The following is a 15,370-nucleotide window of genomic DNA, read 5'->3' as shown; positions in this document are numbered from 1 at the left end:
TGCTAGCAATCAGCGGGGAAATACAGGGAGAGATTTTTAAAATATAGAACAGATTGTAAGTGTTCAAACTCTGAGAGGCAGTGAGAGAGAGGGACGTTGAATGCAGGAGAAAGAGGCCATGTCTGGTAGGACAAGGAACTTTGGAGACAGGGATGGGCCCAGAGCACAGGTGGCCCCACCAGAAGGAAGAGGACAGTTGTGCAGAAGGAGGAGCGGGACTGGCCCAGCAGACTCTCAAACAGTCCCACAGACGCAGAGGACCAGACTGCGTGGCAGCACGTCTGGGAAGAGCAATATGGGGCCGTGGGACCAGGGAGAGCGGAGAGTGGGCTGAAGCTTGTGACTGTAGCCAGTGGCTGCCCGGCTGAGATTCAGTGCCAGCGTTGCCACATCGGGATTTGCATGTGCTCTCTCTTGACTGTACAATGTTGACAAGTTCTCATATTTTAGAGAACTCACTGTGCAGGGCATCAAAACATACTGCGTCCAAAGTCCAGTCCCCCGGGCCTGCCTCTAGTCTGACTCTGGGCTGCATCCCCTAATTCCCTCCAGCTGCACTGCTGACCTTCTGAACTCTCAAGTAAAGCACAGAAAGTCTGTATGAAGCCTCAGTATACAAAACTGTATGTATAGAAATAAACACAAAAGGTAGAATTAAAATGTGTCCTACTTCTTAGTATTGCTTTTTTGTTTTTAACTATTTGTAAATTTTGTCTCTGTAAGTTTAGGAAATCCAGGATATAAAGAATATTTCTTTAAAAATAGGAAAATAAAAATAACCATTGACAAGATACTGCCAAATTGTACATTAGACAAAAGTTTTCTACTTGCTTATAATATTTTGAGTAAGGAAAGGCAAACTAGGGTTGCTAGAATTTAGAAAGGAATCAAGTTCAAGATGAAAAATATAGAAAACAAAAAATAGTAATAAGAAGATAATATCCCATTTAAACAAATGTGTTCAAACTTCATTTTGAACTGTCTTCATTACCATGGATTCCCTCTTTTATTAAGGATTGAGTAACTTTGTTCTTTTTTTAGAATCACCTTTTACATTACACATCTACAATTTAAGCTTTAATATAGCTCTCCCCTTTTACTTTGAGGGTCTAAATCAGGAGTCGGGACACTGAGGCCACCTGGTTATGAGGCTATGAGGGGACAGCCCCATCCACTCCTTTATGTCTATGGCTGCTTTCACACCACAATGATAAGGGTGAGCAATTCTATCAGAGACCTTATGCCCACAAAGCCAAAAATATTTACTGATTTATCAGTTTCATTAACTTTTAGCTTTACTGGACTTTTTTATGTTACCAGTTTTATACATATATAATTTTTTTTTTACTAATCTTTCTCTTTTAAAGATTTTTAACATTATTCTCACTACTCCCTTTTCATTTAATTACCAGAAGTGACTGTGTGTACAAATACCCAACAGGACTCTTCTCCAAAGCTTCTCCCTGTTTTGAACTAAGAATCGAGACTCGGCCTTAAGAAGGCCCAACTCCAAATTCCAGCCGCTGTTTGAGGAACTTGCTAATCAGATGGTCATCTAATGAGTCCTGCTGCTTTGCTGGTCCCCTAACTTAAAATGCCCACACCACCTCCTGACTGCATAGGCTGACTACGCTCTGGCCCAGCACCCTACATCTGCCCATTTCAGGTCAAGTTATTTAATGGGCAGCTACAGTCTTATTAATACTTAAGTTAGAGGGAGCTAATGACTTTGCCCCAGACCCGTAGATTTAAATTTTCTGAATTTTGTTAACTACATCCAGAGCTCAAATACCTTATAATGGCTGTAGAGTGTTCCAGGCTTTAAACTAGAAATAGTTCTTTCAAATTTTCCACCTTTCACCAAACACTTATTATGTACCAGGCAGTGTCATAGATACAAGGGATATGAAGTCGAGTAAGACATGGATTCTCTCTTCAATGAATTTGTGGTCAATTTAGAAAGGAAAACAAGTAAAACAATTATAATACAGTGGGATGGGATTCACTGAGATACATTATAAGAGCACAGAGGGAGGGTATCTAAAGCAGGGGAAGCTCTGGGAAGGGGTGAGAGAAGGTAGTCCGCCAGAATCCCACACCAGCAGTGAACTGCTCACCCCTTTCCCCAGCACCCAAAAGCCCCCTGAACCATGACACAGAGTACTACAAGCCTACAGGAGGTGTCACATGATGCTGAATTAAGGAAGGAACCAGACATAGAAGCCCCCCACCACCACCTTCTGGAGAGACCCCATGCTAAGGAACAGAGGTACATGAAGCAAAGACAGAAATGAGCAGGAAACATTATAATCCTCTGTCCCCTGTCCCCACCACACATGCATCCCCACCCATGGGGCCCATGAAATGGACAACAGAAGGAAAAATGGACATGCACACACACCCAACACAGTCAGTCATGAGTCCAGAAAGCCAGGAAGGAATAAAAAGACACAGAAAATATGAATAAGGCTTTACTGGGGTCAGACAGGGCTGGGCAGGAACTACACTGGGAAGCAGGCCCTGCACACAGGCCACTACTGGTCCTCAGGGCAGTGCCGGGAGCTGAGAGCAGGGCTCCATGGGCCTGGGGTCTGCTTGGGCTTCTCATACCAGAAACCACCGTGGAAGGGGAGGATCACGGGTTGGCTTTAGTGCAGGAGGGATAACGTGGGGGAGGGGAGGAATTTGCTGAAGAAAAGTTGGGAGCTGAAACTTTAAAGGATGGATGGAAGGGGATTGGGAGGGACATAAGGGGGCCAATAAGGCATCTAGAGTGAATAGAAGGAGAAAGAAAAAGACAGATGGTCTTGGGGGTGCAGGGAGTCCAGCTGTTCTCCAGGGCCCTGGCGCCGCAAGCACAGCGCTGGCTCCGCACTCCGGCTCCTACTCTTCCAGGGCACTACTTGTTGCCCCACATGGCCATCTTTAGAAACAGAGGGCTTCGGAGGAAGCGGCTGGACTTCATGTAGGCAGAAATCTTCTTCAGGCCCTGAGGGTGGGAAGAAGATGGTAAGACCTCAGGTCTGCTGCCCCACTGGGGCTCAAGGAGCTCTACACAAGTTTGGGACCCTAGTCCAGCCCTTCCACATGGGGTCATGTGTTGGGGCAAAAGAAAGTCTTCTAGATTCCCAGCTCAGGAAAGTTAACACCTCCAATTTCCTGTAACTGATGCAATATTGCAAAAAGACTGACCACATATGGAGACGCTACACTGTGCTAGGTGCTGTGCATCCACTGGAGATGATAATGCACATTTAGAATCTCTTCATGACTCCCCGACAAGAGAGGTTATACTGTCATCATTCATCAGAAGGGAAACTGAGGCACACAGAGCTTTAGGACCTCCCGCCTGCTCACACAGCTCATTAGTAATATGGCTAGAATGCGGCCTGACCAATTTCTCTCCATTTTGAGTTCTTTCTGCTGCACTCCCTTCCTGACCACTGTAAACAAAAAGAACAAAGAAGCTAACTCACTATCTGGTTATACAAAAGGATTAAGTCACAACCCAAGGCATTCAAACACCAATATTGTGCCCTGAGTGGAATTCAGAATGGAGATAAACAGGATGAAATACTCTGTATTTTGGATATAGGGGCCTCTAGATAATTAGGATAAATATCTAAGGAAGAATTTCAGCGACTTCAAATTAATGCATCTTCTCATACATAGAAAAGCACTAAAATCATTAACAAGACACTGGTTTTTCTATGATTAGTTGTAATTTTTATCAATGTGCATGGTTGACTATCTGTAGGCCCCAGTCAGAAATTCACATATGTGCTGTCTCTTTCCCTACCTCTTCAGAGCAGTTCCTCAGAGCTATGTGACAGGCTGTCTCCTGGGCGACATTGCTAAGTTCCCCAAATAAAACACACTCACTGCTCATAAATTCTGAGGGATTTTTGTTGTTGTTGTGTTTGTTTTGTTTTGTTTTTTAGCCAGTTGACACCTCACCCCAGGAGGAACTGTTCTGCTCATTCTGCAAAAATATTCTCTTTTTCGGAAGAAGGCTTCCGGGGTTTCCACGGATTTTCCCACAGAGAGACGCCTAGCTCAACAAAGGGGCTCGGCAGCTGGCCGAAGAGACCAGGTCTCACCCAGTGACTCAGCAAATCCTGGATGAAAGGTGATAGGAGAGTGTGGAGCAGCAAAGGCAGGCCTACTTATTCCACTAAAAGGACAGAGTCCAACTGCCTGGCCTAGTACCTGAGTCCAGTCTCACTGGGCCCAAACCTACCCTATCCCCAGTCCTGCTGCTGCCAACACGGCAGTATGACACTCAGGTGTATCTGTGCACCATCTTCCCAAGACTGAGAGTGTCCAATAAGTTATAATATGCAAAGAACATGGGACTGTGTGTACCCAACAGCTCAGGCCTCAACAGGCCACACACTGCAGCTCACAGCTGTCCCCACCCTCCCAGCCAGGCAATCATCTCAGCTCTTGCAAAGCCCCTGAGGCTGATCAGCCTGGACCAGACCCAGAGCTGTGGAGAAGTAGCTGAGAAAGCAGATTTTGTGGTGGGAAGTGGGAATGGGAAACAAATCGTAGGCTGAAAAAACCTATTGGACTAATGACCCAAATTCCCAGATCTGTCATAGAGCAGACTTTGTTGCTCTCCAGTTGGTTAACTGAGGCTGACCATTGATGAGCTGTGAGGTGAGGTCAGGCTGTGCTCCTCCAGCACCAAGATGGTACCACACACACCACACAGCTCGGCATTCTTGTAGTTCTCCACCTGCACTGAGCCACAGAGGGTGGGCGCCAGGCCTGTGTTACGTCTGCATTCCCCTGTGCCTGATACAGTGCCTCATGCAGAGGGGAAATTAGATCAGTGAATGTGACTTAAAATGAGCGCAGTATCCCGTATCTGGGACAGAATCTTCGGTGAAGGAAAGTAAGAAGGAAAGGGAGACAAGGAGGGAAGCAAATTGCCCCACAATACGAGACACCAAGATAAAATCCCTCCACAAAGACACCTACCTATGCACTCAAATCCAACACCAACTACACTCTCGGAAATGTCAGTCCAACCCCTAACAGAGACTGATTACTACAAAGCCCTCTGGGAATCAGGAGAAAATAATGTCAGTGTCTTTGGTACTTAGTATCAATCCTACTGGGTCACAACTCTAACGCCAGCTGTATACAGACTCCTGAAGGTTCTGCTTCATTCAGAGCTGTGGAACCCAGAAAAGAAAATGACCTGAGACTTTTATTTTCAGTACAGGAAGGGACAGCCACTGACTGCTGCCCGTAGACACTGGGCGCTCTGAATGGGAGCCCAGCACAGCCTGTACTGGCTCTGTGACCTTCAGAAATTACTTACACTCTCAGCTTAATACCTTATCTGTAAAGTGGAGGTGAGACTTCTTCTACCTTGTACAAATGTTGCAAAGATTAAATCTGACACAATATATGTAAGAATTGAGGCAAAGTTCCTGGCATAAACCAAGTCCTCAGTGAATGCCAGATATTCTTCATTTTAGTTCCAGGACTAGGAAAGCATCAGGGAGAAGAGAAGAGAGAAAAGATATAAATAGTAGGAGGATCATGGGAATCACCTCAAAGCGGCTCATGAAGTCTTTCAGGTTTGGGAATTCATCCAGGCACTTGGGCTCAAATATGCGGTACACGTCAAGGACATCATAAGCCAAGAAATCCACATAGTTGAGCTGCAGGAAGGCAAAGGAGGAATGGGCACCAAACTCTGAACCTGGAAAAAATGACAACTCCCTGTCCCTCAAAGCTGACCCCCTTACCTTGTCTCCTGCAAACCAAGTCCTCTTCCCCAGAAACTCTGAGAAGAGCTTCATCTTTTCAGGGATCTCTTTCAAGAAACCTGGCTTAAGCTTCTCCTAAGGCACAAAACAGCTGTTACGAGCCTCAGACACAGACTCCCTGGGCAGAGAGCAGGCCTCCCAGGGCTGTACCTGATCCCAGCTGCCAGGCAAGCAGCCATGTCCCCCCACAGCTTCTTGGTTGGTGCCCAGGCTCCAATTTAACCCACCTGTGCTCCCTAGACTCCTACTGGGAACCACTGCCCATCTGTGAGGGATGATGGGAAGACAAAGGGCAAAACCACACTGTCCCTGAACCTATCACCACTCATCTCCAACCACAGCCCATGGGTCAGAGCAGCAGTGCTGGGAGACCTGGCAGAGCTCAGGACTCAGAACTCAGGCAGATGTAATAGTACAATGACCCAGGAAAGACACTGAAAGTTCTAGGAAGGGGGTGATAGAAATGTTGGGGGCACAAGAGCAGTCTGGACAGCTGAGGAGAATTTGAAGCTAAAAGGAAGGAGGGAGGGGAACAAAGTCTGACCTGTGCAGCCTACTGGGTAAATATGTTCATGCCTGAGATCCCAAGGAGGAGTCGCTGGAATAACAAGGTAAACACTCCATCTAGGAATTGAATTTCCACTCTGGGGAGTCTGGACTCTATCCTAAGGTTGGTGGGATCTTAGTCAGAATTTTTAGTTCATGCACAGAGGGATATGATAGGGTCACTAGGCACACACTGTAGGGACCAGCTTGTTGGATAAGGAGCTCCATGGAGTTCAAAAATTAAAAAAAAAAAAAAAAAAAGAAAGAAAGAAAGAAACAGTATAGCTGGGACCCTGTCTAGCCCAGCCCAGTGGAAGGGACTCACAAAGTCAGGGTTGTAGCAGACTCTGGCGAAATCCAAGCGCGTGTCCATAGCCTGGTTCTCCAAAACGTCCACTCGAATCTTCTCCTCCTCTGTCTCCCCACCTGTGTCCACACAACAGAGGCTCACCCTCAGCTTCCCACCCCAGCCAAGACCAGGTGTGTGGCCACTTGTTTCCCTGTCCCCACCCTCAGCCCCACTCACACAGGTTGTGCTTGCGAGCAATGTAGCGAAGGATGGCGTTGCTCTGGGTGAGCCTGTGAGCCCCATCAATTAGGTAGGGCAGCTGCAAGAACAACAGGGCAGGTTGCTTGGGCCACCAGGCTCCCCTGCACCCTCTTCCTTGAGCAAAGGCAGAGATGAAATCTGGTACTCACAGGGCCTGGCCGATAGAAGGCGCTAAATAATATACTATACAAGAACTGGATGAGCTGGGACACAGAGCATCACTGAAAGTCAGTGAGAGAACCAGGGAGCTGAGGGTCTGAGCAGAAGGCACCTGATCCTGAAACCTCTAAGCTGGGAAACAAGATGGAGGAGAGACACCGTCCACGTTCCCCCACAGCACCACCCATCCCCGGCACTTACATTGGGGAAGTCCAGGCCCAGCTTGAATTTTTCACTCAGCCACTGGCTTCTATCATAGTCAGGAGCTGTGATAAAGAAGATGAAGTGAAACAATCCTTCCGAGAGTCCAATCCTCCTTCACGGAAGGACCTACAAGGAGTCAGAGGCCACAACCCTGGACAGGTGGACCTGGAAACTGAATTACTAAATCTCACATTCCAGTTTTGTGAGGAAAATACACTTACAAGGCTCTGGAACTTACATGAGTAAGGCTTATAAAGAGTTTGGGCAAAAACTACGGGGAATCTATGCAAATAGCTGATACAGGAGCCCAGTAATCAGCTCTCATATCCTGCCTTGGAAGCCAGCTGCAGCCTCAAGGGTTTGGAAAGGGACAGGGCCATGCTCTAGCTACTGGAGAGCCGCAGAGGGGAGCAACAGGGTCCACGTAATAGTTTGCTTAGCATCAGAATCGTGTAAATTGGGCCGAAGTCACAACAGGACGACTGGGATGCCATTACCGTCCCCCATCGAGTAAATCTTCTCCTCATAGTCTGAGCCTGTGTACTCCAAGAGCAGGCGGATGGCGTGAGCCAGCTGGGAGAGAAGGCCGTGACACAGGTCAGATATAAGGGTCCCTAGAGGGTGTCTTTCTCTATCCCGGGTGCCTCCTAACCCCCAGCTCCTTCAGCACCGCCCCAACTCGGCAGCACAGGCCAACCAGATGCAGAGGAGCCAAGGGAAGGGGCTCGGCTGCAGCAAGCCCTGAAGAATCAAATTCTGGCGAAACAGTCCCCAGCTGCGCAGCATTTCCCCTCCCGACTCCATCCCATCCGCCCTGGTGGAACCCCTGCTCACCCCGCGGATGTCCCAGTAACCCAGGATCATAGGCATGATGCTGCTGAAGGCGGTCTCAGTGGAGAGGCTTCGGAGAAACTGGGCTGTAAATTTATCCTCTGACCTAGAGGCGCAGGCGGGGCCGGAAGCACGCCCCCCTCTTCTCGACTCCGCCCCCAACCCGTCCCCAGCTCAGCAATGCCTTTCCCAGGTGCAGTCACAGACAGGAGGGAATAAGATCTGTTTCTGCCTCCCACCCAGGGGGTCTCCGGAGTCAAGGTCTGAGCTCTTAGATGCCTTGAGTGGGGCTTGGACTGGTTCCGCCCCCAGGCAGATCTTGGCTAAGTTGGGGGAGTTAGCAGTGCGCTCAGGAAACTAGCCTGAACCCAAACAAAACCAAGGCTCCTCCCCCTCCCCTCCCCTCCCCTCTCAGGCGCCACTCAGCTGCGCTCCTGGGCTGCTGAGTTCCAGCAGGCTTAGTGAGGCTTCTACTACCAAGTTAAGGCCAACAGTGGTACCCCTCAAATGGGGAGTTTACAGTGCCTGTTACAGGAAGACCTGGCCGCCAGGCAATCCTAAAGCTCCCCACAGCTGTTATGATCCCTGACAGCCTCAAGTCTTCCAGAACAGACCATTATGGGCCTGGAAGAACCATCAGGTCAAAGGACAGAAAAAGGGAATGCGGTCTCAGTGGTGTCTTTCAGGGACTGCAGAGGACTCAGCCCCTCAGTCCTGTGGCTAAAAGTGATAATGATCAAATGTAAATTAATCAAGTGGTTTATGACCTCCATTGTGAATGTAAATCCAGAACCAGGCCCAGCAGAGAGGATATCCTGCAGGTGCAGCCCCAGAGATGTCCTGACAGCCAGCTAGATGTCCCTCACATGGGTACAGGGATGGGGAGTGTGGTTGGTCACAGAGGGAATGTGACAGAGGGGAGAAGGAGCTGTCGTCGGAGCAGTCAGGAGGCTCACCTGCTGGAGAGAGCGGCCACACTTGGGTGACCAGCCAGGAGGTTGGAGGACTGCCCTCAGGACCACAGTCAGAGTGGGCCCAGCACACCCTCTGCTGCCCAGGGCCACGGATTCCAGCCCCGATCCTGGCCCCTGACCCCTGTGTGATTTTCTGTATGAGAGGCTGGCTCAGGTGTCCTTTGAAATCACTCTGTGATGTTTGACTTGGGTTACAACCTCCAAAAAAGCAATATCCTACTTGCCAAATTTTCCCTTTGAAGTTTGAAGCCATTTCAACATTAGGAGAGTAGGACATAGGTTGGCCTGTGGTTCCTTTCTCTGTTCAAAGGATGTTACAAATTAGTGGACATCTGAAAACAGATGAGAAGAACTTTAAAAAACAAATGGGATTTCAAGTTAAAATGCAAGGTTGATGCACTAGAAAAATAAGTTAAAACTAGGTAACATTTCCTTGGGATAGAAAGGTATGAACCCAGTATTCAGTAAAGATTGTAAACCACCAAGATAATGTATGAAGTTGGAGTTGAGGAGACAGATTGACTTTAATTCACATTAAATCACAGACTCAAGTACTCGCCCATAAAAAAGAATAAAATAATGCCATTTGCTGCAACATGGATGAACCTGGAGATGGTCATTCTAAGTGAAGGAAGCCGGAAAGAGAAAGAAAAACACCCACATGATATCACTTATATGTGGAATCTTTTTTAAAAAACGAACTTATTTACAAAACAGAAACAGACTCCCATACAAAACAAACTTATGTTTACTGGGTGTTGGTAGGGGGTAAGAAGGGATAAATTGGGAGGTTGAAATTTGCAGATACTAACTACTGTATATAAAATACATAAACAGAAAGTTTATACTGTATATAGCACAAGGAACTATATTCAATATCTTGTAGTAACCTATAACAAACAAGAATATGAATATAACCTATAACAAACAAGAATATATGTGTCTGTGTGACTGAAACATTATGCTGTACACCAGGAACTGACATAACATTGTAAACTGACTGGACTTAAATAAAAAAAAAATTCACAGCGTCAGAGGCCTACACGTCTCTAAGTTGGGGAGCTGGGAGAGAGTGTCACCAGAGACCAGCAGAGCTCGGGCCCTGTGGCAGATGCTCCTCAGACACTCCTGGAGGGCTCCAGGCTGGGTCTATTAGATAGTTAGGTAAGTGCGGGCACTGGGCAGATGGGTAGAGGAGACGGAGGACGGTCCAAAAGATGGCGTTATGCCCGCCTCCAGCACAAAGGGACTTTACTTCTAAATGAGCTCCAGCAAGAAGCCCATTAGAACCCGACAGCTGCAACTGCTCACTAGCGAGAAGGACTGAGCGAAACATGACCTAATACTCACTGTAATATAATTTGCACTGCGGTTTAGGACCACCCGCCTTGGGTTTTTCTGTGTACATCATCGGTAAGGACATGCGCAAAGGGGTCAAACATGACTAAGCATTCCAGGGGCAAGAGCCCAGAATCAAAAGACCACCTCTGGGCGAGAGTATAAGAGAAAGGGCAAAGCAAAGACCACTGCAACTCCCCCTTAGATCAGCCTGCCCCCCATTGTGGGAGCTGTACTTTTCTTTTTCTAAATAAATCCTCTAAACACTTCCACTACACAGTTCTCTCCAGTACCTGCCTGTAATCTTGTCTTTCAGGTAAGACAAAGGCTGGGATCTTTCCTCCTTACCTTTTGGGGAAACAGGTACAGGCTGAGGATGCGGCTCAGGATGCAGCTCAGGGTCAGGCAGATGCCCTTGTCGGTCCGTCCACAGGGAGGTGAAGGCCGCCGTGCACACACAAACGTGCGGCCCTTCTGACTAGTCATGTTTTTCATAACACATTAAGGAGCTGTCATTGCGAGTTTTCTACATCTTGAACTTGGAACAGAAACATGACTAGATTCCACTGAGAAAATGGCTTTTTAAAAATAATGTTAAACAGCATAAGAACATTTAAACTACTTAGAACAGATACTGTTCTGTGAGCATTCATGCATCCAGCCATTCCTTTTTGATAAGACAGTCATTGAGATGCTGTCATCTGGCAGACACCGTGAGTAAGACAGTCCTGGGTAGCAAGTGCTGGCCATCAGCTGGGAAATACAGGGAGAGATTTTTAAAATATAAAACAGGTTTTAAGTGTTGAAACACTGAGAGGCAGTGAGAGAGAGGGACGTTGAATGCAGGAGAAACAGGAGATATCTGGTAGGACAAGGAACTTTGGAGACAAGAGCACAGGTGGCCCCACCAGAAGGAAGAGGACAGTTGTGCAGGAGGAGGAGCAGGGCTGGCCCAGCAGACACAGATGCAGGTGATCACACAGCAGGTGCAGCGGGTCTGGGAAGGGCAAGAGGGGGCAGTGGGGACCAGGGAGAGTGGAGAGTGGGCTCAAGGGGGTCACTGCAGCCAGTGGCTGCCTGGCTGAGATTCAGTGCCAGTGTTGCCACATCTTCTGGATTTGCATGTGCTCTGTCTTGACTGTACAGTGTTGACAAGTCCTAATATTTTACAGAACACTGTGCAGTACATCAAAACGTACTGTGTCCAAAAACCAGTCCAGCAGGCCTGCCTCTAATCTGACTCTGGGCTGCATTCCGTAATTCCCTCCAGCTGCACTGCAGACCTTCTGAACGCTCAAGTACAGTAACAGAAATTCTACGTGATGTAGCCTCAGAGCAAAGTACTATATGTTAGAAATAAATACAAAAAGTAGAATTAAAAGGTGTCCTACGTCTTGTCACTTTTTCAAAGACTTGTAAATATTGTCCACATAATCATAGGATATCCAGGATCAAAGAACATTTTTTAATCTGAAAATAAGAAATTAAAAATAACCAAGGAGAACTTACTGTGAAATTGTATCCTAGACAAAAATTTTTTTACTTCTTTATATTATTTTGAATAAGGAAAGGCAGACAAACTTGGGCTGAAAATATTTAGAGAAGGAACCAAGTTCAAGATAAAAAAAATATGGAAAATAAAAAACAAGAAGAAAAATTCCACATTAAAATCAGTGTGTTTTTGTGAAACCGTTTGATCCTCTGAAAACATTAGCTATGTCAATGCAAAATTAGTCTAATAACAAAAACGAAAGGCTATAAGTTAATGAAAATCAGGACTGAGAAAGAAACCTAAGAAATCAGTCAAACAAATTCTAAAACTGGGGAAACATTTCTCTCAGGTGATGGCTAATTAATGTTACAATTAAACACAACAAACAGAAAAAACACAAAATATCAAAAGATGTGTTAAAGAGCTAAAGATCTTGAATAAAGTAATAAGAGCATCTTAAAGAAAAAATAACACAAAAGGACATGGTTCTGGAATTTTTTGGAAATTTTTTCAAAACCTCAAAGCAGGAATACTTTACATAAATCGTCACACACTACAGACGAGTGTGGCCTGACGCCCTAACCCGCAAAGGACAACACAGGTGAGGATGAGTATAAATCACTGTCACTTTTGAATAAAGCCAATCGTCAGGGATAACAACTTAGAGGCCAGAATGTGCTGTTTCAGTGTCAAGGCCTCTGTGCTCAGAGAGGGGAGCATTTGAGAAACAGAGAGAAGACAAAGGGAGCAGGAGTGGGAGAGGGAGGAGGAAGCTAGTGCGGAAAGGTACCATATGGGGTCTCCGGAAGCTCTGTGTCTTACCTGAAAGTTTTCCAGAAGTCTCATCCATCAAGCCTCACAAAAATACATTTGCCACATGACCCAAGACATACATGGATATATTATTAAGTGAAATGAAAGTTTCATCAAGGAAGATTTACCTCAACGACATATGTTCCACTCTGATTTTTTTAAATTCTGTTCTTTAAAAAAAAAATGCTAGTCTCCATCCAATACTTCGGTTGTCTCAACTGGGGGCGATTTTGCCCCTCAGAGATATTTGGCACAGTCTATGAACACTTTGGATGGTCACAAGGATGGGAAGGGCTTCCGGTATCTAGGGGATGAGTGCTTAGGGATGCTGCTGACAGGGATGGGCCCAGAGCACAGGTGGCCCCACCAGAAGGAAGAGGACAGTTGTGCAGAAGGAGGAGCGGGACTGGCCCAGCAGACTCTCAAACAGTCCCACAGACGCAGAGGACCAGACTGCGTGGCAGCACGTCTGGGAAGAGCAATATGGGGCCGTGGGACCAGGGAGAGCGGAGAGTGGGCTGAAGCTTGTGACTGTAGCCAGTGGCTGCCCGGCTGAGATTCAGTGCCAGCGTTGCCACATCGGGATTTGCATGTGCTCTCTCTTGACTGTACAATGTTGACAAGTTCTCATATTTTAGAGAACTCACTGTGCAGGGCATCAAGACATACTGCGTCCAAAGTCCAGTCCCCCGGGCCTGCCTCTAGTCTGACTCTGGGCTGCATCCCCTAATTCCCTCCAGCTGCACTGCTGACCTTCTGAACTCTCAAGTAAAGCACAGAAAGTCTGTATGAAGCCTCAGTATACAAAACTGTATGTATAGAAATAAACACAAAAGGTAGAATTAAAATGTGTCCTACTTCTTAGTATTGCTTTTTTGTTTTTAACTATTTGTAAATTTTGTCTCTGTAAGTTTAGGAAATCCAGGATATAAAGAATATTTCTTTAAAAATAGGAAAATAAAAATAACCATTGACAAGATACTGCCAAATTGTACATTAGACAAAAGTTTTCTACTTGCTTATAATATTTTGAGTAAGGAAAGGCAAACTAGGGTTGCTAGAATTTAGAAAAGTAACCAAGTTCAAGATGAAAAATACAGAAAACAGGAAATACTACTAATAAGAAACATTTCCCGTTTAAACAAATGTGTTCAAACTTCATTTTGAACTGTCTTCATTACCACATATTGCCTCTTTTTTTAAGGAGTGAGCTATTTTGTTCTTCTTTTAGAATCACCTTTTACATTACACATCTACAATTCTAGCTTTAATATAGCTCTCCTCTTTTACTTTGAGGGTCTAAATCAGGAGTCGGGACACTGAGGCCACCTGGTTATGAGGTTATGAGGGGACAGCCCCATCCACTCCCTTATGTCTGTGGCTGCTTTCACACCACAATGATAAGGGTGAGCAATTGTATCGGAGACCATCGGCCCACAAAGCCAAAAATATTTACTGACTTATCAGTTTCATTAACTTTTAGCTTTACTGGACTTTTTTATGTTACCAGTTTTATACATATATAATTTTTTTAACTACTCTTTCTCTTTTAAAGACTTTTAACATTATTCCAACTGTTCCCTTTTTATTTAATTACTACAAGAAGTGACTGTGTGTGCAAATACCCAGCAGGCCTCTTCTCCAAAGCTTCTCCCTGTTTTGAGCAATAATCAAGGCTTGGCCTTAAGAAGGCCCAACTCCACATTCCAGCTACTGTTTGAGGAACCTGCTAATCACATGGTCACCTGATGAGTCCTGCTGCTTTGCTGATCCCCTAACATAAAATGCCCACACCACCTCCTGACTGCATAGGCTGACTACGCTCTGGCCCAGCACCCTACACCTGCCCATTTCAGGTCAAGTTATTTAATGGGCAGCTACAGTCTATTAATGCTTAAGTTAGAGGGAGCTAATGACTTTGCCCCAGACCTGTAGATTTAAATTTTCTGAATTTTGTTAACTACATTCAGAGCTCTGAATCCTTATAATGGCTGCAGAGTTTGCCAAGGTTTTTTGTGGGGGAGGAGGGCGTGGTGGGGGGGGAAATAGGTTTATTTAGTTATTTTGAATGTCAATACTAGGAAATGAACCCAGAACCATGTGCATGCTACGTGTGCACTCTACCACTGAGCTATACCCTACCCCCCAGGGTTTTAACTATGAATAATTCTTTCAAATTTTCCGCCTTTCATCAAAACACTTATTATGTACCAGGCAGTGTCATAGATACAAGGGATGTGAAGTCGAGTAAGACATGGATTCTCTCTTCAATGAATTTGTGGTCAATTTAGAAAGAAAAACAAGTAAAACAATTATAGTACAGTGGGATGGGATTCACTGAGATACATTATAAGAGCACAGAGGGAGGGTATCTAAAGCAGGGGAAGCTCTGGGAAGGGGTGAGAGAAGGTAGTCCGCCAGAATCCCACACCAGCAGTGAACTGCTCACCCCTTTCCCCAGCACCCAAAAGCCCCCTGAACCATGACACAGAGTACTACAAGCCTACAGGCGGTGTCACATGATGCTGAATTAAGGAAGGAACCAGACATAGAAGCCCCCCACCACCACCTTCTGGAGAGACCCCATGCTAAGGAACAGAGGTACATGAAGCAAAGACAGAAATGAGCAGGAAACATTATAATCCTCTGTCCCCTGTCCCCACCACACATGCATCCC

General features: G+C 46.0%; 1 protein-coding gene across 1 annotated transcript; it reads right to left on the bottom strand.

Annotated features, from left to right (window-relative positions):
• Window positions 1–2,458: 2,458 nt before the first annotated feature.
• LOC105085652 (glutathione S-transferase Mu 1) lies at window positions 2,459–8,231 on the bottom strand. The gene is made up of 8 exons (XM_010975919.3): window positions 8,080–8,231; window positions 7,743–7,818; window positions 7,243–7,307; window positions 6,859–6,940; window positions 6,658–6,758; window positions 5,766–5,861; window positions 5,568–5,678; window positions 2,459–2,989 (listed from the first exon to the last, which is right to left on the bottom strand). The coding sequence occupies exons 1-8, from the start codon at window positions 8,113–8,115 to the stop codon at window positions 2,900–2,902; spliced, it is 657 nt and encodes a 218-aa protein (XP_010974221.2). The 5' UTR covers window positions 8,116–8,231; the 3' UTR covers window positions 2,459–2,899.
• Window positions 8,232–15,370: the final 7,139 nt, after the last annotated feature.

The sequence above is a fragment of the Camelus dromedarius genome, chromosome 9 (genome assembly GCF_036321535.1).
Source record: "Camelus dromedarius isolate mCamDro1 chromosome 9, mCamDro1.pat, whole genome shotgun sequence".
NCBI classification, from domain to species: Eukaryota; Metazoa; Chordata; class Mammalia; order Artiodactyla; family Camelidae; genus Camelus; species Camelus dromedarius.
Note: the sequence above shows the minus strand (reverse complement) of the source record. Positions and strands in the feature narration are given on the sequence as shown.